Source organism: Astyanax mexicanus, chromosome 1, assembly GCF_023375975.1.
Source record: "Astyanax mexicanus isolate ESR-SI-001 chromosome 1, AstMex3_surface, whole genome shotgun sequence".
NCBI lineage: Eukaryota > Metazoa > Chordata > Actinopteri > Characiformes > Acestrorhamphidae > Astyanax > Astyanax mexicanus.
The window spans coordinates 13,436,971-13,460,190 of NC_064408.1; the positions used below are offsets into that span (position 1 = coordinate 13,436,971).

Below are 23,220 nucleotides of genomic sequence, written 5' to 3' on the forward strand. Positions count from 1 at the left end.
TTGAGAGAAATGTTGTCTGTAGTTTATAGAATAAATCAACAATGTTAATTTTACTCAAACATATTCCTATAAATAGTAAAATCAGTGAAACTGATTTAGAAACTGAAGTGGTCTCTTATTTTTTTTCCAGAGCTGTATATAATAAGTGTGATCAGATACAGAGCTGCAGTCTGTTTCTTCACTCTAGTGTTTAACAATGATCCTCATCCAGCTGTCCTTTTTGTCCAGGCTCACAGAGATGAGATTCAGCGCAAGTTTGATGCCTTGAGGGACAGCTGCTCGGTATGTAACACACACACACTCAAAAAAAAAAACAAGCAAGCTGCCTTATTGATAACTTGAAATGAGTTGCATGGTCCAAATACAGGGTCTTTTCACCAAATAACAGCTTTTTTAAAGTGTGTGTATCTGTCCATTGTGTTAGAAAGTGCAGATTCAATAGTAGAAAGAAAATGTTGAAGAAAAAAGAATGTTAGGCTAGAAGTACCCTCATCTGTCTGTGGAAGAGAGCGATGGGGTGTCTAGAAAGAAAGAGCAGATCCTAAGAGCAGTGAATGGCATTGCATTGTGTGCTGAGTGCCAGTAAGTGAATCACCCCGCATGGTGGCTGTCTCTGGTGCCAAGGACGGTCTCTCATACACCCCGCAGTGTTTATTCCTCGATGAAGAGCTCCTTAAGGCTGTCCTCGTCTGAACCTGCATGCTTTATACCTGACCTTGGAGCGCTGCAGAAACAGCTGGCACGCACTACAGCGCTGTAGATCCAGCCATCAGTCAGTCACTCTGAGGTAGATTACAGCCGTTAGCAGAAGAGGGCAGTAATTGAAATGCACTTATAACATAAGTGTTATAAATAAATAAAAATGGAGATATAAGTAGGGATTGTCCCCTTCTTATATGTATATAATTTACACATTTCTATTAATATTGTGGCTGTCAGTCGAAAAATCTTATAATTTCATTTTAATAACTATGAATCTGGCTGTTATATATTGTGTCAGATTTTGGTAATAAAGATGGACGTTTTTTTCAGCAGCAAATACATTGTGCATCATATTAAAATGTGTGAATTAAATTAAGATGGAAGTTTAGGGGGGCGCCGAGTGGTCCAGCGGTCTAAAGCGCTGCCACTATGAGCGGGAGGTCGCAGGTTCGAACCCCCGCTAACCCCCCATCAAACTGCCGGCGCTCAGAGGGAGTAAAATTGGCCCTGCTCCCTCCGGGTAGGTAGATGGCGCTCTCTCCCCACATCACTCATAGGGTGATGTCCGCAGCACAGGGCGTCTGTGGGCTGATGTATCGGAGCCGAGCCACTGCGCTTTCCTCCAAATGCGCTGGCTGCTCGGCAATGCTGCATCAGCAGCAGCTCGAAAAGAAGCGGTGGCTGACTTCACATGTATCGGAGGAAGCATGTCTTAGTTTTCACCCTCCTGGTGTGTTGGGGCATCACTAGTGAGAGTCCTAATGAGTGGGTTGGCTAATTGGCCATGTAAATTGGGAAGAAAATAGGAAAAAAAATTAAATAAAAAAAAAAAAAAAAAAAAAAAGATGGAAGTTTAGATTTTGTGACTCAGCCGGTGGTCTAGGTGCTGTACCTGTTCACTGTTCAGTGTAAAGAGGAAGTAAATCTGTGCGGTGGTTGCAGGTCATCACAGACCTGGAGGAGCAGCTGACCCAGCTGACCCAGGAGAACGCCGAGCTGAACCGACAGAACTTCTACCTGTCCAAGCAGCTGGACGAGGTGACGGACGAGAGCGAGGAGAGACTGCAGCTCAGCCAGGACGTGGACCGCCTGCGCCGGGAGGTGGCTGACAGGGAGATGCATCTCAACAACCAGAAGCAGGTACAGTGTTTCCATACACACTCTTACAACACTGCAAATACCCATAAAGTTCAATTCCAGCAAATAGACGCTCTTAAAGTCATGCTGTATATGAAAATTAGAGACCAATAGGTACTTTTGGCAGTGTGGGCAGTGTGCCAATCCTGCTGGAAAATGAAATCCGCATCTCCATTAAAGTTGTTTTCAGCAGAAGGAAGCATGAAGTGCTGTAAGATTTTACAGGAAAATACCACACTGACTTTAGGCTTGATAATAAAACACAGTGGATCAACACCAGCAGATGACATGTTTCTCCAAACCATCACTGATCATCAGTAAATTTTACATTTTATTTGGAAATCAAGACACCAGAGTCAGAAAAAAAGTAAAGCAGCACACAGTCCAGGTTTCTACAATCAGTGATGGTTTGGAGTGCTGGTCATCTGCTGGTTTTGGTCCTCAGATTTTGTTTGAACTATTAATAATTCAGCAAAATATATAATGTGACATCAATTTTTGAGATTTATTTCAAACCCTTTATTTAAATACCTTTAAAGCTTTAGAGTATATAGCAAAACAGATAAAAAACAGACTGCCTTAAATGCAAAATACCACTATTTCACCATATCACCATATTGAGCATGGTATGTGCTTAGAGCTATCGCTTGTTATGTGTATGTATTAGACAAGACAAGACAACCATGTCCACCATATTTGTGCTGGAAGTTGTTTATGATTTATATTGTTTATACTCTTTACTTTCTGCCTGATTTTTGCCAGTAAACTTTGGTAGCTAGCACAGTTTGATTTAAATAGTTTGCTTGGTTTGACCATTGATCAGAAACATTGTCAGCATCTGCCTAACATCCACCTAGCAACACCAGAGCAACCACTTAAAATACCAATTAATCACCTTGCAGCACTCTAGCAACCATCTATCAAGCACTCACAGTAGCAGCATCATAGGTAACACCTGTTATGATATGATGGCATCCAGTAAATAACATCATAGCAACCACCTGGGGTATCCTAGCAACCATCAAGCAACACAAATAAATGTAAATACTTTGATGTAAGTAGTGAAGCAGTTCAATTCTATCCAGTTCTTCTGTATGATATAACATCAGCAAACACTATTACAGCATGTATCCAGATCCATACCTTAAAAATGGACAAAATCCATACATATAGCTATGCTATAGAAACAGGTGCTGATCTAACGGCAGCAGCTGTACACCAGACCACCACTAAATACGTCTTGCTGATCCGTACGCTTTCCTCCTCACAGAACATCGAGACGCTGAAGACGACGTGCAGCATGCTGGAGGAGCAGGTGGTGGAGCTGGAGACGCTGAATGATGAGCTGCTGGAGAAGGAGCGGCAGTGGGAGGGCTGGCGGGCCGCCCTGGAGGACGAGAAGGAACAGGCGGAGCGCCGAGCTCGCGACCTGCAGCGTCTGCTCGATAACGAGAAGCAGAACCGGCTCCGGGCCGACCAGCGCAGCAGCGAGTCCCGGCAGGCCGTGGAGCTGGCCGTCCGAGAGCACAAGGCCGAAATCCTCGCTCTGCAACAGGCTCTCAAAGAGCAGAGGCTCAAGGCTGAGAGCCTGTCCGACACCGTGAGTCATTCCAACACATGCTTCCTTGTTTTAAAAAAAAAAAACACACAAAAAAGACCACCTTTTGCTAAAATAACAGCTTGTTTGTCTTTTAGAAGCTGAAATTTTTCAAGCTCAGTCAGGTTGGATGGAGATCGTCTGTGAACAGTAATTTTCATGTCTTGCCACAGATGCTCAATAGGATTTAGGTCAATAGGGCTTTGACTGGGCCATTCTAAAATATGAATATTCTTTTATCTAAACCATTCCACTGCAGCTCTGTAGCGCTTTATGTTTAGGGTCATTGTCTTGCTGGAAGGTGAATCTCCTTCCCTGTCTCAAGTCATTTTTGTCAGCCTCTAACAGGTTTTTATTTAGGTTTGCCCTGTATTTAACTCCATTAATTTTTCCGTCAACTCTAAACAACTTCCCTGTCCGTGTTGAAGAAAAAGAAAAAAAGTAAAAAAAAACTCCACAGCCTGAAAAATGCTGCCACCACCATGTTTCACAGTGGGGATGGTGTGTTCAGAAGCAGAGTTTTCTGCCACTCATAGCGTTTTGCATTTGGGACAAACTAGTCTCATATCACCCAAACACCACCAGTCACAATTATTACCACCCACTGCACTGTCCACTGTGGGAGGTAATGCCTTCTATGATGTATTCCTAGTAGATGTATAACTCCGTGGATCAAAGAAAGTCAAATGTCCAAACAACTGTTAAAATGGAATATTGCATCATCCATCTAGAACTTACTATCAGTCCTCACTCCAACTTTCATAATTTATGTCCTTTTGCCATAAACAAGCTGGCCAGTATTCAGCTTCACTCACAAGATATCACCTCACAAATTGTACAGGTGTATGCATGCATTCCCAAACAGTCCTTTAAGGTAACTTAACTTATCAGAGCAGAAGTGTCCTTCGCTATATTTACTAAACTCCTGAAGACAGAGCTCTTCAAAGAGCACCTACTCTCCTAACACCTCTAACACACTAACTACTTCTAACCTCATTTCCTGCTCACCTTCGTCCTTTTTTCCTTTAGCCTCCTTTAGGCCCTGTCTAAAAAAATTTTTGTCTTAAACTTTTATGTCCTCTATTGCTAATATACACAATTATTTGTAAGTCGCTTTGAATGAAAGCGTCCGCTAAATGCTATGTAACATAATGTAATGTAATGTAACACTTCGTGATAAATTTACATACTGCTGTCCCATGACTTTTGGCAGCATGTGAGTGAATAGATCCTTTAAAGTCTTGCTTCATTATTTCCCATTTAAACTTTTCCTCTGTGCTCTTTTTAGAACACAGTTTAATTAATGTCAGAAATGATATTTTCCAGCAGTCAGGACATTCAGTTCCTCTCTCAGTGAACACCAGCATATGATCTTCCTCCAGCAGCAGCAGCAGCTCTGCAGCGCTAATGCTGATGCTGCTAATACAGAATCAAAGGACCTTCTGGCGATTATGTAATTTCTAAATAATTGGAGGGTTCTATTCGCTGTTTCTTACCAGGCCTGGACAAGATACAAGAAACACCACATTTCAGCCTTTCACTGTAATTAAAAGTTCAAATTTGCATGTTGCCAAACCCCACAAGCAAAAGAGCTATTATTTAATCATTTTGTCTGGCAATTAAAAACCTATTAAAAAATAGCTTATTGTTTTTGTACCAATAATGAGTTTTTGTTTTTGCTGGTGTGCCTTATGTCCTGTAGGATGAGTGAGCAGCCATGTGCAAGTGTTTTGATGATAAATTAAAGAAAAAGAAAAAAAACTCAAGCCAGCAGATAATCTGCAGTGCTAATACTATAGTTGCTAATACATAATTAAAGGGCCATGTTGTGACTTTTTATCATTATGTAAATAGAATAAAAATTGCAGGATGCTTCTTACTAGGCTTAAGCCCTATCCGAACGGGATAAGTCTCTCAGGGGGGACGTCTGTGAAAAATATTTTACACTTCTACTCAGTGATAAAACTCTCACTCCAGTGATCCAGACTGCAATTGAAAAAACAGGAGGACCAGTGAGTTTTTAGGCTTTCTCAGTCATGTGACATCGCGTTCAGTAGCTCCTCTATTTCCACTCGCTGTTGTGTTTACGTGGATCTCCGTGGAAACGCGTGCCCTAAGTGTAATTACGTTGTGTGGCAGTGGACAAATAGCTTTTTTATTAAACGTGAGGTGACAAAACTCAGAGATGTGCGTCCGGACGGAACTCAAATTACCGGAGGAGCAATTCTACCCGTAAATTTCTCACAGGACTAAAACACGTATATGGTCGTTCCGGACGGGAAAAAAATCACAGAGGACCCCCCATAAAAGAGCCCCCAAGAAACTAATCCCGTTTGGATAGGGCTTTAGACAAAATTCAAGAAACACTGTGTTACAAGTGTATTTCACTGTAATATACATTTTTAATCTGCATGTCAGCAATATTAAAAACGTATTACCGCTATTATTTGGTAATATTCTAGTAATTAAAAAAAACTTGTATTGCATTTATGTGTGTGTTTGCCTTTTTGCTGAACTCCATTGAGCTATATTTCTTTATGCAATCTTCAAATTTGATTAGCTGTTGATGGTGTTGAGTTAGTAATTGTTTATGTTTTATGCTAAATGTTTGATTTAGAGTCTCAGTACTTAGTATACTGTATGTGAAAGTGTGAGAGTGTGACTCTAAGCAGCTCTGTTATTTGGTTAAACTGAGAGGAGGACTCTAGTGTGAAGAAATCTGAAATGCTTTCATGTGTACGGTGCCCTCGGCTCTGATCTGTGCAGTTGTTGTCTGTTCTGCAGCTGAATGATCTGGAGAAGAAACACGCAATGCTGGAGATGAACGCTCGCAGCCTTCAGCAGAAACTGGAGACGGAGAGAGAGCTCAAACAGAGGCTGATGGAGGAGGTGGGATTTCAGAGACATATATGCACACACAAACATATACACAAACAAACAAACAAGTTTGTTTTCATACTTTCATATTTTCAGGGTAAAGAATCATGCAGACTGTGCATATTGTTGCTGTCTGGACAAAATCTCTTTATGTATTACATATGCAAAACAGCAACTTTACAGGAGAGAGAAAAAACCTTTTAAACTTCCAATGGAAGTCAGTGTAAAAAGAGTTTATTTCAGATCATTTTGAAGTATTTCTATTGGTCCGTTCATAAAGAAATTTTTGCACAGTGTAAGGGACAGTTTGTCTGTTTAAATTATATACTAAACTAAAAAGTAACAACAATGGAGATACTTGTTTTTCATTGGACAGCGACAATATGTAAATGTGTTTGTATATACCATGTTAGTGCTTCACTTCTCCCAACACAGCTGACCTCATTATTAGCCCATTACTGAGTTAAAGTTGCTGTATAAATACACTAAAGAACTAAAATGTGCAGGAAAAAGAATCTTGAGGACCAAGGTTATTAAACACAGAACTATATTTGACTCATTAATAGCCAGAGAATTAAGTTTTTTAAGTTTCACTCTATTACAAATATACTTTGTGTTTTGTTTAAACTGCCATTTGTTAATGAAGATAAAATTAAAGATTCTTTAGTACCCTAGAGATAATTTTAATATCTGTACTCTGCCATTTGTCTTCTCAGCAAGGGAAGCTGCAGCAGCAGATGGACCTGCAGAAGACTCACATTTTCAGACTGACGCAGGGCCTGCAGGACGCACTGGACCAGACTGACCTTCTAAAGACTGAGAGAACAGACCTGGAATACCAGCTAGAGAACATACAGGTACTTCATACACACTCACATAAAGCTTTGATCAGCATTCTTCTCACTGTATTCAATCCCCAAGTCTAGTTACAGCTTTTACCAGCCGTCCTCTCACTCACTAACTATTCCGAACAGCTCATCAAAGGCACTTATGGATGCATGAATCATTAATGACCCCTGAGGACAGAATAGTTTACTGATTTAGACTGAATGAAGTGAGGAGGAGAGAGGCGGAGGCATTGTTACGGCTCAGCAGATCTCCCATAGTCTGTCTGTCTCTCGGCCTTAGAGTTAAGCTCACACACACTTACAAAAAAAATCAGCTCTCAAGTTTAATAAGCTGTTGTTTCTGCTGTCCATCAAAGACATAATCATTCAACAATAACAAAGGCTTAACAATAATAACAATAGTTTTTACCGTTTTTTTACACTGTATTATAAGGAGCACTATTGATAAATGTATATTTTCTGGTCTATTTTCATATATAACGCACACCGGTTTATAAGGCACAATTTAAGAGACACTATAAGGAAGGTGGTGTAGCTAACTAAGTTAAGTAAAGCTAAGCTAAGTAAACAAAAGTGTAATAAAAAGAGACTTCCTTCAAACGAGCGCTGGATGTTAGTCTACACAGATTTCTGTTTATTTGGGTGAGTAAAGCGGATCTGTTTACTTACAGTAAGCTTAGATTCCCAAATTTCTCAAGCACTAAGGCTGGAGCATTAGCATTATCGGCTAACCACTCCAGCAGTGCTTACCGGGGTTAGTAGCAGGCTACAGGTCAGTGATACTCCCCTCTGAACAGGCAAATAGCGAGCGCGGTTAGCGGAAATACTAATGCTGTTCCAGCAGTGCTAGCCGGGGTTAGGAGCAGGCAACAGGCTCATAATACTCACCTCTGAACGAGGAAGTAGCATGCATGGTTAGCGTGTAATGCTAAGACTGCTCCAGCAGTGCTAGCCAGGGTTAGGAGCAGGCAACAGGCCAATAATACTCACCTTTGAATGAGCAAATAGTTGTTAGCAACTAATGCTAATACTGCTCCAGCCCCATTGCTGGAGAACTAAACTGAAACTTCTGAATAACATTGCAATTTGGCAGGGTGGCTTTACTGCTCCTTACAACCTGACTGGTAAAATTCATACATAAGACTACTATCGAGTTTTGGGAAAAATTAAAGGATTTTAAGTGCGCCTTGTAGTCCGAAGAATACGATAGTAAAGTAACTATAGGGTTGTTTCTAGGAACCTATATTTTTCTTCTGAGTAGCATTGGATTTGACACTTTTTTGTGGGTGAAACTGTTAGTGCAATCATTTATTTGCTGATAAATAAATTATGAATAAGAAATAAATGTTTGAAATCCTATTTCTATTTTAAATCAATACCTACCATGTTTTATGTTTCCATTGTCTCATTGCAATCAGTAATCTACATTTTTTTCCTCTTTCTCATTCTCTCTCTCTCTCACTCTCTCTCTCTCTCTCTCTCACTCTCTCTCTCTCTCTCTCTGTCTCTCACTCTCTCTCTCACTCTCTCTCTGTCTCTCACTCTCTCTCTCACTCTCTCTCTGTCTCTCTCTCTCTCTGTCTCTCTCTCTTTCTCTCTCTCTGTCTCTCTCTCTGTCTCTTACTCTCTATCTCACTCTCTCTCTGTCTCTCACTCTCTCTCTCACTCTCTCTCTGTCTCTCTCTCTCTCTGTCTCTCTCTCTTTCTCTCTCTCTGTCTCTCTCTCTCGCTCTCTCTCTCTCTCTCTAGGCCGTGTACTCTCACGAGAAGGTGAAGATGGAGGGCACTATCTCTCAGCAGACCAAACTCATCGACTTCCTTCAGGCCAAGATGGACCAGCCCACCAAGAAAAAGAAGGTGAGGGAGAGAGAGTGAGCTCTTCGCTCATTAACGAGCCTGTGGATTCTTCTCCTTCCCTTTAGGTCCCTACGGTTTTACCTCATTCATAAAATCTATATCTAATTACAGAATGATGTATTATGTAAGGGTACTCTGAAGTACTGTAGATATTATTCAGAAAGGTGTGGGTAGGGTCTCTGTGGATGAGCAAATTGATTAAAACCTTCCCTCTCTTTTCTTTGTGGATGATATTTTAAGCATTTTAGCTGTATTGTATCAATGACTGGGTTAAAGTACAATTATAGATAAACTTATTGTGACAAATCAAATTACTTCATACCAAATACCTTAACCAGAAAGAGCCTATTGTGACCTACAGTATGTGTTACAGACCCTTTAAATGGTGTGTAAATTTAGTGGGTTAGTGCTAGAGATAAAAGTAGCTGCTTTTTAAAAGGGTAACAAACTCAAATCTAATTTATAACGCTATGGAAAAAAATAAGAGACCACTTCAGTTTCTGAATCAGAGTAAAATGAACATTGTAGTTTTATTCTATAAACTATGGACAACATTTCTCAATAAATCCTGAATTCCAAATAAAAATATTGTCATTTAGAGCATTTATTTGCAGAAAATGAGAAATTGCTGAAATAACAAAAAAGATGCAGAGCTTTGAGACGTCAAATAATGCAAAGAAAACAAGTTCATATTCATAAAGTTTTAAGAGTTCAGAAATTAATATTTGGTGGAATAACCCTGGTGTTTAATCACAATTTTTATGCAGTGTGGCATGTTTTCCTCCACCAGTCTTACACGCTGCTTTTGGATAACTCTTATACTTGTATATGAGAATATTTGACCAAGCATGAGGCACAATCCCGCATCTCTCTCGTCTCATCTTTAGGGTATCCATACTAAACTATCTAAGCATGTTTTCCAAGTAAAAACAAGGCACTTTTGTGAGTAACTCTGGTAAAGAGCATCTGCTTAATTCCCTAAATGTAAATTTACAGACTTCATCAAATCCAGGCTTCAGGATGGTTGGTGGTGGTTTGGATGTGATGTCCAAAACTTAATTGACTAAATTGTTTATACATAGTAGTTTCAGCATGTTTCTCTGTGCTCCTGTAGGGTATTTTTGGGCGTCGGCGGGACGAGCTGGGGGCTAGTGCTAACGGGGCGGGGGCAGCAGCAGTGGCAGTGGCTCCGAGTCAGCCGGCGGTGCCCATGCAGTACAGTGACATGAAGACAGCGCTGGAGAAAGAGAGGGCACGCTGCTCTGAGCTGGAGGAGGCTCTGCAGAAGATGAGGATAGAACTACGCTCGCTACGAGAGGAGGGTAAACAGCAAAAACTTACTAGTATATTGTATGTACAATATTGTGCAAATGTTTTAGGCACCTGTGGGAATTTTAGTAAAGAATAAGTGTCTTATCTGTGCATTAAGTGTTTATTAGCTCAGTAAAATACAGGCATTACAATAAATACAAACAGCAATTTGACAAAAAAAACAGTGCATTTACAACACTGTTTACCTTAAAACATCTCCTAATCTCTCCTCATCTGAGTTTAATAGAGTTATTTCTAGTTCACATCATATTAATCAACAAAATTGATAAATTGGTAAATGTGGTAAATCAGGTGAGCTGCTGATGGAACTGAACATAATATACACATGCTGGCTGAGGAGCATCCAGGAGAAATCTGGAACTAAACTTTGTTCTTTAGCTTGAGTCATAGGATATAACATAGTCAGTTAATAATTAGAATTATTTGTTACGTTTTACTGTATGTATGTTTATTTGCGTCTATTCAAATCATAAGATTGCTTGCTAAGATACATGGATTGGTGTAATATGCTTTGGTGCCTAAAACCTTTGCACAGTACTGTATACCATATATATTTTTATATTTAAACATGTCCTCAGTTGTTTGAAGATTGACCAGTTTTTGAAACAAGTACTTTGTGGCTAGAGGAATGCCAAATCAGTACATTGAAATATTGTTAGAATTGTTTAAACTATAAAAAAACAGTGATATTTTGTTGTGAAAATAGTCTATTTTTTATATAATTGTATTTTTTGTTTGCACTAAATATAATTTAGTACTGTATATAAAAAGTGTTTGGTGATGCGTGGCTTGAATGGAGCTGCTCAGCCATGGAAACTCATTCCATAAAGCCTTCTACACTCTTCTATACCTGATCTGAAGGCTATATATTGTCACAGTCCAATAAAAAAAATTCTCCCGAAGACCAATTAGATTTTGACTAAGGGTTATGGACAATTTGTGTGTTAAAATAATATAGTAATCTTTAAATCTGCAAAAATTATTTGTTATCTTGTGTTAGCAACAATATGTTATATGTTATTTAATGCTGACAGAGCGAGTTGCTTTTATTTCTCAGTCTCTTCCACTGTGTTATAATATCACTGACAGTTGGCTGTGGAATATTTAGTAGTGAGTAGTGAAATTTCACGACTGGACTTGTTGTACAGGTGCTGCATCCTATCACGGTACCACAGCGCTGGAGTTCACTGAGCTCCTGAGAGCCTGAGACCCATTCTTTCACTAATGTTTGTAGAACATTAGTGAAAGCACTCAGTGCTTGGTTTTATACACCTGAGATTGTGGAAGTGATTGGAACCTAAGTTCAGTGATTTATATTTATAAACAGCTACTCCCAGATGTAATTATATTAATTATAATAATTCTAATTGGATGAGTCAATGTTTTTTTCTTTTTTTTTTTTTACCAATTATAGACATTTACAGAACTGATTTACTTATTATACATTAATATCAAGAATATCATTATTGCGAAATTGCCCTAATAAACATATTATATTATGGCTATTTTTGATTGGATCTGGTTGCATTTAGTGGCTGAACGCAATCAGACCTTCACAGCAATGCTCTAAAATCTTGTAGAAACGCTTTCCAGGACATTCTCTCTCTCTCTCTTTCTCTCTCTCTCTCTGGGATAAGCTGTTTAAAGTTGTTTGTGAATATTTCCTGTGGTAAAGGGAGATTCTCTGTATCTCTGTTTAAACCACACAGTGTTTCCTCTCTGAGCCATGTGGTTAAATCATTCTTTGTTTCTCTTTCCTTTCCTTTCTTTTTCTTTCTGCCCTCAATCTAGTTTTCCCTCTTGTTTGTTTGCATCTCATTGTTCTCAGTAGGCCGGCTGCACAAGGCTTATGATCTCATGTCTTCTTTCATTCGCTTCCTGGAGGATAAATCCAGTCATCCTCAATTATTCTCAAGATCACATGACTATTCTCTGCCATCTGACTGTTGTTAGCACATCACTTCCTCTCACTCATTATTCTGTGGACTCCTTCCAATTTATATTCTATTTTCTACCTGTGAGCTCCTGCTTTGACTGATCATATCTCTCCTTCTGTCTCTCTGTTTCTCCCTCTGTATCTCCAGCAGCTCATTTTAAGGCACAGGAGCACGTAGCCCCCTCCACTCCAGCCTCAGCCCGACACCAGATCCTCATGTCAGCCATCGTTAAATCACCCGAACGGCAGCCCAACCCCAGCAGCCTGCTGAACCCGGCCAGCTCCGCCCGCCGTAAAGAAACCTCCACACCTGAAGGTGAATCATACTAATACATTACTTTACTCAGCCTGCTTAGGTTTAATAGGGACCATTACGTCATAATACAGACTCTCGTGTTAGTCTGAATGTTGTTTTGATTTAATTTAATGGTCATTTTGTAATAGGCCCGTATTATACAATGTGTACCTGAATCCCAAACTACCCGTTATAAAATATACAAACCCTTTTGTACTTTTGTGCCAAATACATGACCGTTCAAACTTCACCTGCAGGTTGTTTCTGTAACTACAAGCCAAATAACAAAAAAAACTATCTAGAAATTATTAATATTCATAAGTAATTAATAATCCATTATGAACACTGTCAATCTTCCTGTAAGAAAATGTTCACAACATTCCAAGTCTTAAATACTTTTCTACGCTTTGATAACCAGCTGTAGCTCTGCAGCCATCCATTCAGTCTACAGTATTAACACTCCACAGGCATTAGGTTGTAGGGTCAGTTACAGATACAGATACTTTTTAATGTATTAATTATTCTTTATTAGAGAAATATGACTTCTGTAGAGTTATTGAAATATTGATACTTTAGTGCAGTAATCCAACTAAACAGCTAACCAAACATTTAAAGTACGTTTGAGATATTGGTAAAATCTAAACATTTGTTTGACACTGTAAATGTATTAAAGCTATTATTAAATGTATAGATGTATGATGATATTAGAACTATATCGTTATCTATCGGTATCTATATACAGCCCTGGGAAAAATTAAGAGACCACTTTATTTTCTAAATCAGTTTCCCTGATTTTGCTATTTATAGGTATATGTTTGTTTAAAATGAACATTGATGTTTTATTCTATAAACTAAGGACAACATTTATCCCAAATTCCAAATACAAATATGGCTGAAATAAAAAAGATGCAGAGCTTTCAGAACTCAAATAATGCAAAGAAAACAAGTTCATATTCATAAAGTTTTAAGAGTTCAGAAATCAATATTTGGTGGAATAACCCTGTTTTTTAATTACAGTTTTCATGCATCTTGGCATGTTCTCCTCCACCAGTCTTACACACTGCTTTTGGATAACTTTATGCCACTCCTGGTGCAAAAATTCAAGCAGTTCAGTTTGGTCTTATGGCTTGTGATCATCCATCTTCCTGTTGATTATATTCCAGAGGTTTTCAATTTGGTAGAATTAAAGAAACTCATAATTTTTATGTGGTCTCTTATTTCTTTCCAGACCTATGTATATATTATCGCCCTGAAAAGGACCAAACAAAGCTAGTCACAGTACTACAATGTTTTTATTTGTATTAGTTTTAATAGATCTTTATTTGAAAAAGAGAAGTCTGATTAAGAATTTTCTTATTTTATTGTTTGTATACAGTTGGTAGAAAGCTAAAATGCAAGGTATATAAATGTTACATTTGATTAAAAATAAAGTCTAGTCTCTCTGGAAGTTATAAATATGTATATTGGTATTGGCAGATATGAACATGCGTGATATCAGATATCTGCAATACTGATATCAAGTTAAATCTAACAAAGCTATAGCAATACCAGTTCTATAGTAATATTACAGGATTTTACACAAATATAACTTGAGTTCTGCAGCGTTACACAGTTTCTCGTGTGAGATCTTGTGCAGCTCTACCAAAGTTACATAGTGCAGTAGCCGTGTTCTGGCTCAGAATGGTAAAGACAGATGCCATTCACACTGTTACAGTCGGTAGAGCACTAGCATAATTCTAAACAGGATATTTTAAGGTCAAAATTACACATAATTTTGCTTTAACTAAGGAATTTAGAGTATTGACGGTTTTTACAACAAACCTTTAATAAGTGCAGCAGAGGATTGTACTTTATTTTTCTCTCTGGTTTCCTCTCACCTCTGCCTGTCTCCTAGCATTCTTTCTCTGTCTGTCTGTCTGTCTGTGTGAGGTGATGGTCCTCTAACTCTGTCTGTGCACTCTTCTGCTGTCCTCTCTCTGTGAAGTCTGAGACCTCTTTGTCTTCTCTTATCTCTTCTACTCTTTTCAGAGAAGAGGAGAGTAACATTTGAAAGTAAGTCTGTCGCTTGCTTCCCTCTTTCTTCTCTCTCTCTCTCTTTCTCTCTCTTAGAGTCTAGTCACTCTCTCGCTCTTTCTCTTTCCTGCTCTCCTTCATCTGCTCGCCCATCCCCGTGGTGAGATAAGGTCAGCTGGGTGGATTATGAAGCTATGCACTTCACTGATATACTGCCCTTCCTTAGCGTTTTGGAAAATATTCAAATCCGTGTCTTTTCTGTCGTTTTTCTCCTGATGAAGGATTTTCAGGATTTTACTAGTTGTTTTATTCATAGCATTATGAAGAATATTGCTGATTACAAATCTGTCTGCCAACATTATAATCCCTAAAGCTGAGATAACACGTTCTGTACATTTTGTTCTGAATGAATAATAGACCATTTAATAAACCAGTCGGCATATAAATACTGCATTAATGAAGAACGGCATAATTTATGTAATGTTTTAATATTTTACATGTTAATTTCAGCAAATAAGTACTTCTCTACAGTTTGCAGAATACCACTACTGTATATTTAAGTATATTCTCTTTAAAGGATTTATACACTTATTTTCACATAGATAGGTAGATAGATGGATAGATACATACATAGACATATAGACAGAAAGAAAGAGAGATAGATAAATCTGATACACAGCGTTTTAGGGCCACTTAAAAAAAATTAAATGTTCCCTTCAAGAATAAAGTTGTAATATTGCAAGATGCTGTAGTGTTTCAGTTAGATAATACAGTGTACAAATGTTTGCGGTGGTGACATCCCAGTTACTGAGCCTGCAGCTCCCCCGCTGCGAGAAGCCTCCCGTGTGTGGAGTCGATTGGACTGTTCAACCAATCAAAAAAATTGTTGCAGCTCTACCGGCCTATATAATTTATTACAGAGGACATTACTAATATCATTACATGTTGGATTGTTGACATCTGGAAAAATGCAGATGCAGTCCCTATATTTTTTAATATAGTCATATATATCTTCACATATATTTCCCTAATATAATGAGGCCTTAATAGACACATAGATACCTTTTTACTAGATCACATTTTATGTACATTTATTTGTGTTTTATTGTCATACTCTCTATGTAAAAAAAAATCATTGTGGACGCCCCTTCTAATGAATGCATTCAGCCACTTAAAGTCAGTGTATAAACCCCCCAGCACTTAGCTGTGTATCAGTGGAGCTGTTCTGGAGTTCTCTGGAATGATAGAGGCATTCAGTACTTTTGGGATGAGTTGGTGAGGTGGCGATGATGAGGTGGGGTGGTGATCATCCAACATCCTGACCTCACTCATGCTGTTGTCGCTAATTGCTCTAAAATCCTCACAGCAGTGATCTAGAGTCTAACAGAATGTCTTGCCTTGCCTGGACAGTAGAGACAGTTACTCCAACAAACGCAGGATGAAGCAGGATGCTTTTATTGCTCTTGATTTAGGAAAAGACTGACTGACTGAATGAGCAGGTATCCCAATACTTTTGTCCAGATAGTGTATGCTCTTTCCTACATCCAAAACCAGACATACTGTATGTAGCTGATCAGTTGTCTTTAAGTCCTGCTTTCAACACGTGATGCAATCACATTCCCTTGTGATCAGATTCCTCACATAACTTCTACTGGAAATTTTTGACTAAGAATCTAGATAGGCACCAGCCATGAGTTTCCCTTTATACACTAGCTAGTTATTGTTACATGCTCAGTTAACTTGTGCGGACAGTAGGCAGACCTGCAGCCTCGGCATGTTTTTAAAAAGCTCAGTGGCCAAAGAAGGAATAACAAGAGTGAAAACTGGCAGTAAGTTCGAAAGTTGGAGAAGAAAATTAGAACTTAAAGAAAACCTCCAAGACAGGCGCCGAGCTGGCTACTTTTTTCCTGAACAGGTAAGCTAATTGGCTAGCTAACTTAGTCAGGTAATTTATTACCACCACTAGGTTAGCTTTCTAGGGACTGGTGTTTAAATTAATTTTAAAAATTGAATGTTGGCATTCATATCAGTGATCTGTGTATGCGGCTGGGATAACAAGGCAGAGGGTACCTTAGAGAGATAGATAGGTTAGCAAGGTTAGCTAAAGTGGTCCAGACTATGCTGGCTAAGGCAATCATGCTACACATGCTAACGTAAACTGCCATCAATCACAACAGAGGGGCAGATGCGTCGCATCTGGTCTCGTTGACTCGTCGTTGCTTGCCATGGTAGAACTTACTAAACTCGTCTTGGACTGGATTCAGCCTCCTCAACTTGGCAACCTGGGTGAGCTTTGCGTCTGGGGAGGGGTGGGCGGGGCAGACAGCTCTCTGTGGTGTTTTGAAATTTCTTCTGCTGTAGCTCTTATTTCCTACTGAATGCTCCTTTAAATAATACATGAATATTTACATACAACCTGGAGTAGCTGTTAATCAGATGTGTATATTAGTGAGTCAGGCAATAACTGATGTATGTATTGTTCCAGATGAAACATGGTGCATAGTGGAGTAAGCCGCTCTCACTCTCCAACCCCAGCACTCCACCATCACATTCAACCTGCCAATCAAGCCTGGCACCCACCACAAACAAAGCACTTTTCCCCTCTCTCTCTCTTCTCTCTCTCTCTCTCTCTCTCTCTCTCTTTTTCTCTCTCTCTTTCTCTTTCTGATTTGATCGTTCCTTTGACTCAGTAATTGCGTTTGGGCTCCAGCTCCTGTCATTGGCCTGAAGCATGCAGTCTACAGCCGCTGGCTTTGATATGAGATTGCATTGTTTCTGTCTCTCTCTGTCTCTATATGTCTCTCTCTGTCTCTCTTTTTCTTCCTCTCTTTCTCTTCCTCTCTTTCGCTTACCCTTTCTCCCTCAACTCTGATTTTTCCAGTTGTTGTTCTAAACTCTGCTTTCAGGACTTGGCTTCCCATTCCCTTTCAAACAACCCCTCCCACACCTGCAGACCCCACCCACCAACCCCCTGCAGTGCACTGAGCCCTGCATGTGAACTGCACTTACTGTTGAGCAAGACAATCATGTTGCTTTTATTTGTTGGCTCCTCATACACTGTCACAACAACACCCAACTACAGTCATGGTCAAATGTTTTGGCACCCCTGCACTTCTTTCTGAAAATTCACCAGTTAAATTGATCTCTCAGAAATGTGCTGACAAATGCATTGGTATATTCATGTGATTTATTTTTTTGTTTGCATTAGAATAAAAAAGCTAAAAAAATAAATAAATAAATAAAGAGCAAAGATTTTTTCCATCGATTTGATGCCCAAAGAGGTCCCATCAAGCTCCTTAAACATGGCCGCTATAGACAAATGAATTGAAAATTGCAAAAGAGAATTATATGAATAGAGGCTAAACAACTTCAACCAACTTTCAAAGACATTTAAGTTTCATTATTGGATGAAATGTTTCAAATATTATATCTTAGGAGCGCCGAGTGGACCACTATGTTCGGCAGCTTGGCATCAGCTGCCGGAGCTCTGAGAGAGCACAATTGGCCTTGCTCTGTCTGGGTGGGTACAGTAGATGGCGCTCTTTCCCCTAATCACTCCTAGGGTGATGTCACTCAGCACAAGGTGTCTCTATGCTGATGTATCAGAACCAGATCCCTGCGCTTTCCTAAATATTGTATCTTGATATTTATTGATATTTTGACAGTTTTTGACAATACTTCAATAGTTTTATTCAAATACTGTCATATACTTGGTACACTGATTTATATTAAAATCTCTTTTTAAACAAAACTAATTATATTCTTTGTAACGTGCACTTGGTTAATTTTCCTAATTATACTGACAATATCCACAGTAACCTTAAAAACTATTTTGTATATATATATATATATTATATATTGTATATTGTATATTATATATTGTATGTATATATATATATATATATATATATATATATATATATATATATATATATATATATATATATATATATTGTGATAACATTCAGTGGAATAAAAAAGTCTGTGAATCGTTTAGAATTTTAAAGGATAAACACATTTATTTGCCACTATATTGTCACTCTTCAGTAGTGATCTGGAAATTTTATTTAGTTCTACCTATTTTTGGAGTTCTGTATGGAAGGACAGCAGATTTAACACTTTTTTTTTAATATGCTTTTTTGTGTTCAAAAAAGTTCAAACAGATCGAAAAACAAGTGAATACCAAAGTATTTGTACCTGCAGCAAATGTCTGGGAGAAGTGGTGCATTTTCTGAAAGAGGTGCAGGGGTTCCAAGCTTTTTGCCTATAGCCTGCATATGTGGAACAGCATACTTTATACACCCTATAGTGTGTATAAATCAATACTAACTGTCTAAAACAGTGGTGTAACTGCTTTTAGTGGCCTAGTCTTGTACTGTAGTAAATAGCCTCTTAGCAGGCTGCTCATGAATACTTAGAATTAGCTTTTCTTTAAGCTTTACATTATGTAAGAACACTCCTCCACTGATAAATCTGCTTTAGAGCTTGTGAAACAGATTAATTTAGCACAGGGAGCAGATAAGCCCCGCTGCCACCATGGTTAAATGTAGGTTTGTTAGTTGTGCTTTAGAAGAATTAGGATATACTGATCAGCATTGTTTAATATGTTTAAAATATGTTTTTGTCGTCAGTGTTTGCAGGAATAGTGATATATCACTGACCACATATACAAACAATCAGACAAGACATGTTTGACGTATGCAGCGTAAACGGCAGAAATTACGAAATGAAAAAGGACACATAACAGCACATAACGTTTGTGTGTGATGCCACCATAGAGCCTTATTACTATTGCATGTGTGACCAACAGGTAGACCTGTCACAAAAATTACGTATGATGAATTAACATGCCGTTAATAAATTCTGCTAACATAACTAACTGCCTGTAGTGTTTATTTGCTTCTATTGTTGCAGAGACTTACAGTTTTGCTGCTTCTGTAGACTTTCACACAATTTCTGTTCAAACACGAGTAAAACTAAACCTGCTTTTGCTTTCCTTTGTAAATCTGCGAAAAAAAGTTGCACTGTGAAGGACCTTCAGATGCACCATGTCCGACACCATGTCATGTGCCACTAAACTTATTCACACAGAGTTTATCACTCCAGCAAACATCCCAAAAGTCTTTAAATGGTAAAAATATTATCTTATCTGATTATCTGACTTCAAAATCAGGTTACTCTACTTATATAACGTAATTGAGCTGGTATGTCTGCTTTATTAAATAACATTGTTTTTTTTTTTTTTTTTTTAAATATGCCATAAAATAATGTAAAAATTATTATACAAATATTCATTTTTTAATAGTATTTTCTATTAAAAAACTGTTATCGTGACAAGTGTACTGACAGGTTACTAAGAAGGTCAGTGCTATAGAGTACCCACCCTGCACAGAATGCAACCTAGACCTTCGAGTGCAGCTAATATGAGACCAGTGTTAACCTAGCGTGTTCTATTCTAAAATAAATAACCAAATAAGAAGTGTCTTGTCTGATCTACTGTGTCTAAAAGTTAAATAATGCAGACAGGATTGCACTGACTAAACATGTTCCTACATCAATTCCTACATCAAGTACATCATATTCTCTTGGTCATTCAGAGGTTACTTTAATTTCATTAGCAGGGATTTTTTTTTTCTTTATTCTTTTTTGGCATGTGTTTTTTTGTGATGATCAGTACAAAGCAGTAATGCAGTGAACAGAAAGAGCATAATTACAGCTGTTTAACTCTGACTGTATCTGTTTTCTTTGTCTCTCTGTCTGTAGAGTACAGTCGGCGTGTGAAGGAGAGGATGCACCACAACATTCCTCACCGCTTTACTGTGGGGCTCAATATGAGAGCAGCTAAGTGTGCTGTGTGTCTGGATACTGTGCACTTTGGCCGACAGGCTGCAACCTGCCTGGGTACACACACACACACAGACAAACACACATACATACACACACACAGACACACAGACAAACACACATACATACACACACAAACTTACACACGGTTTACTGAGTTTCTCACATTTATTGCTACACTCAGAAACCATATACATACCTACGACAAGAGTGTCTGTGCTCCTGCTTCCAATACTTCCCCTACATTTGGTTAAATGTCACTTTGGAATGAACAGATAATCAGATGCTTTTAGTAGCCATCATTATCATCATGCTTCTCATAGAATTCTGTTTAACGTTTAACCTTCTTGGCAGAGTTCATATAAATTTGCTAGAGTTGTTGGACTTGTCACAATAAATATTTTTGTTAGGACAATATCCATTCCCAGAAATAATTGTGATGTGATTGTCATTTTTGGTCACTGATATAATGCTAAAATATGAATAGTATATAAGTTAATATCATAATAATATAATTACGGTCTTTTAAAGAGTGATGAACTTTAAATTATATAGAATCCTGTTGTATATCGTAATGTCAGCTGAAATTGTTGTATATTTCTAAAGCGATCCCCAACTAGGTCTCAACTCTTGATTCAGGGTCTAACTTCTTAATTGCAAAGGTGACAGGAACATGATGTGTGTTCAAATAAACCAAATATGGTCAGTTACCCACATACACAGCTTAAAAAATGGTCTATTAGACTGTAATCGTGTGGGTGAATATATAAGGTCTTTACTAATTACACCTGGATCCGGAAAGCACAAAGTAAGTATTTGCACAGAAATTTTCAAACTAGTGAAAAAATGTAATCTGATTCATCACAACAATATTCTTTTGTTTTTCTTAAGACGCACTTATTAATGTAGATATTTTCATGTGAAATGTAAAATGCAGTTATATTTATATTCGTGGAAGTTGTGATCAAACTTAGTGGCGTAATTAATAAATTAATTAAAAAATGTGTTACTGATACCAAATAATTGCATGCGTTAACACTTTAATGCTGACAGCCCTAGTTTAAACTGGTAAATATATAAAACAATATTACATTTTAATTAAGAAATTAATAAAAATTCAAATTTCAAATTCTGAAGGACCCCCACTGTGAGTTATATAGTCTATGATGTGCAGGAGTGTGAGCTATGATGCGAAACTGCTTTTTTATCCTGCCTCTCTCTCTCTCTCTCTCTCTCTCTCTCTCTCTCTCTCTTTCTCTTTCTCTCTTTCTCTTTTAGAATGTCATACGCTGTGCCATCCTAAGTGTTCGCCCTGTCTCCCGGCGACGTGTGGCCTGCCTCCAGAGTATGCCACCCACTTCTCAGAGGCTCTGTGCAGAGACAAGGCCAACTCTCCAGCTCTGCAGGTCAAAGAGGCCTCGGGCCACGTTCGCCTGGAGGGCTGGATGAAGCAGCCCAGGTAGGAGGGTCTTCTTTAGGGTGTAAAAAGTGAAGGAGCAGAATTTGGACACAGATCTAACAGGGAATGAAGCAGTGATTACAAGGATACAAGTGTGTACAAGGATTTAATATTAGAATATTTTAGATCAAAACCAGTTCTAGGCAACACACCCAACTTTTTGCTTAAAAGCTCACACATCGAATGAGAGGTTATATGGTTGTGCTAATTTGCTGCACAGTTTTTTTTTCTTGCATAAGCTCGCTGCATTTATTTACCATATTTTAAAATTCTTTAATTTTCCCATAAATCGAAAGTGTGCCTTTTTAATCCAGTGCATTATATGTATGAATTCTACAAGTCAGGTTGTAAGGAGAAGTAAAGCAACTCTGTCAAATTGCAGTGTTATTCAGAAGTTTCAGTTTAGTTCTCCAGCACCAGGGCTGGAGCAGCATTAGCATTCACCGCTAAACACTTTTTCCCTGTTCAGAGGGGAGTTTTATCGGCCTGTAGCCTGCTCCTAACCTCGACTAACACTGCTGGAGGGGTTAGCCGCTAATGCTTATGCTCCAGCTTTAGTGCTGGAGGAATTTGGGAATCTAAGCTTACTGTAAATAAACAGAAGCGCTTTATTCACGCAAGTAAACAGGTTTCATAGAAGAAATCTGTGTAGACATACATCCAGCACTTGTTTGATTTTAAAATATTTTTTTAATTATAGTTTTGTTTACTTAGCTTAGCTTTACTTAACTTGGTCATCTAGTACACCTTATGATTCGGTGCCTTATAGTGCGAAAAATACTGTAAGCAATTAATTGATGAACATAGAAGATGGAAAATAAGCAAACTTTGCTCGATCCTGGCAATGAGATCTCCACATCTGATGTTTTTATGTCGTAATTGTGGTAAACATACATTTCTGCTTTAATTTTGCATTTTAAAAACACATATGGTTTTGGAAAAGTGCTTTTGAGGTCGTCATAGCTATCTGAAAACCTAGTTTAGCTCTATTGACGACAGAGAAATTTTAAATATATATGTAGTGCAGGACAGGACTGGATATTGAAAACCCCGCTGCAGATGAAAGAGTCTGAGGTGTGAGCTTCTGATGATTTGTGTTATTCTCCTGCAGGAATGGCAAGCGTGGTCAGCAGGGCTGGGAGAGCAAGTATGTAGTGCTGGACGGAACCAAAGTGTCCATCTATGAGTCTGAACCCAGAGAAGGTACTGAACTGCTTCTTGTGTGCTGTTGGGTTGTATGATAAACTTCATTAATTGAGAAATATGCTTGTAGTATGTGTGTAAATAGCTGTAAGTATTTCTTAACATGTAAGTGTATGTAGC

General features: G+C 38.4%; 1 protein-coding gene across 10 annotated transcripts in view; it reads left to right on the plus strand.

Moving 5' to 3' along the window:
- cita (citron rho-interacting serine/threonine kinase a) overlaps positions 1-23,220 on the plus strand; it is a 155,581-nt gene that overhangs the window by 108,224 nt on the left and 24,137 nt on the right. For 6 of the 10 annotated variants that reach the window (XM_022665832.2, XM_022665834.2, XM_022665836.2 and 3 more), the window contains 12 exons: positions 229-282; positions 1,645-1,842; positions 3,110-3,439; positions 6,221-6,325; positions 7,030-7,170; positions 8,911-9,018; positions 10,133-10,340; positions 12,435-12,602; positions 14,610-14,633; positions 20,358-20,495; positions 21,717-21,897; positions 23,009-23,100. In XM_022665832.2, coding sequence (XP_022521553.2) covers positions 229-282; positions 1,645-1,842; positions 3,110-3,439; positions 6,221-6,325; positions 7,030-7,170; positions 8,911-9,018; positions 10,133-10,340; positions 12,435-12,602; positions 14,610-14,633; positions 20,358-20,495; positions 21,717-21,897; positions 23,009-23,100 — 1,747 coding nt within the window. The remainder of the gene's footprint in view (positions 1-228; positions 283-1,644; positions 1,843-3,109; positions 3,440-6,220; positions 6,326-7,029; positions 7,171-8,910; positions 9,019-10,132; positions 10,341-12,434; positions 12,603-14,609; positions 14,634-20,357; positions 20,496-21,716; positions 21,898-23,008; positions 23,101-23,220) is intronic. The other 4 variants (XM_022665835.2, XM_022665837.2, XM_022665838.2 and 1 more) reach the window with 2 other exon arrangements.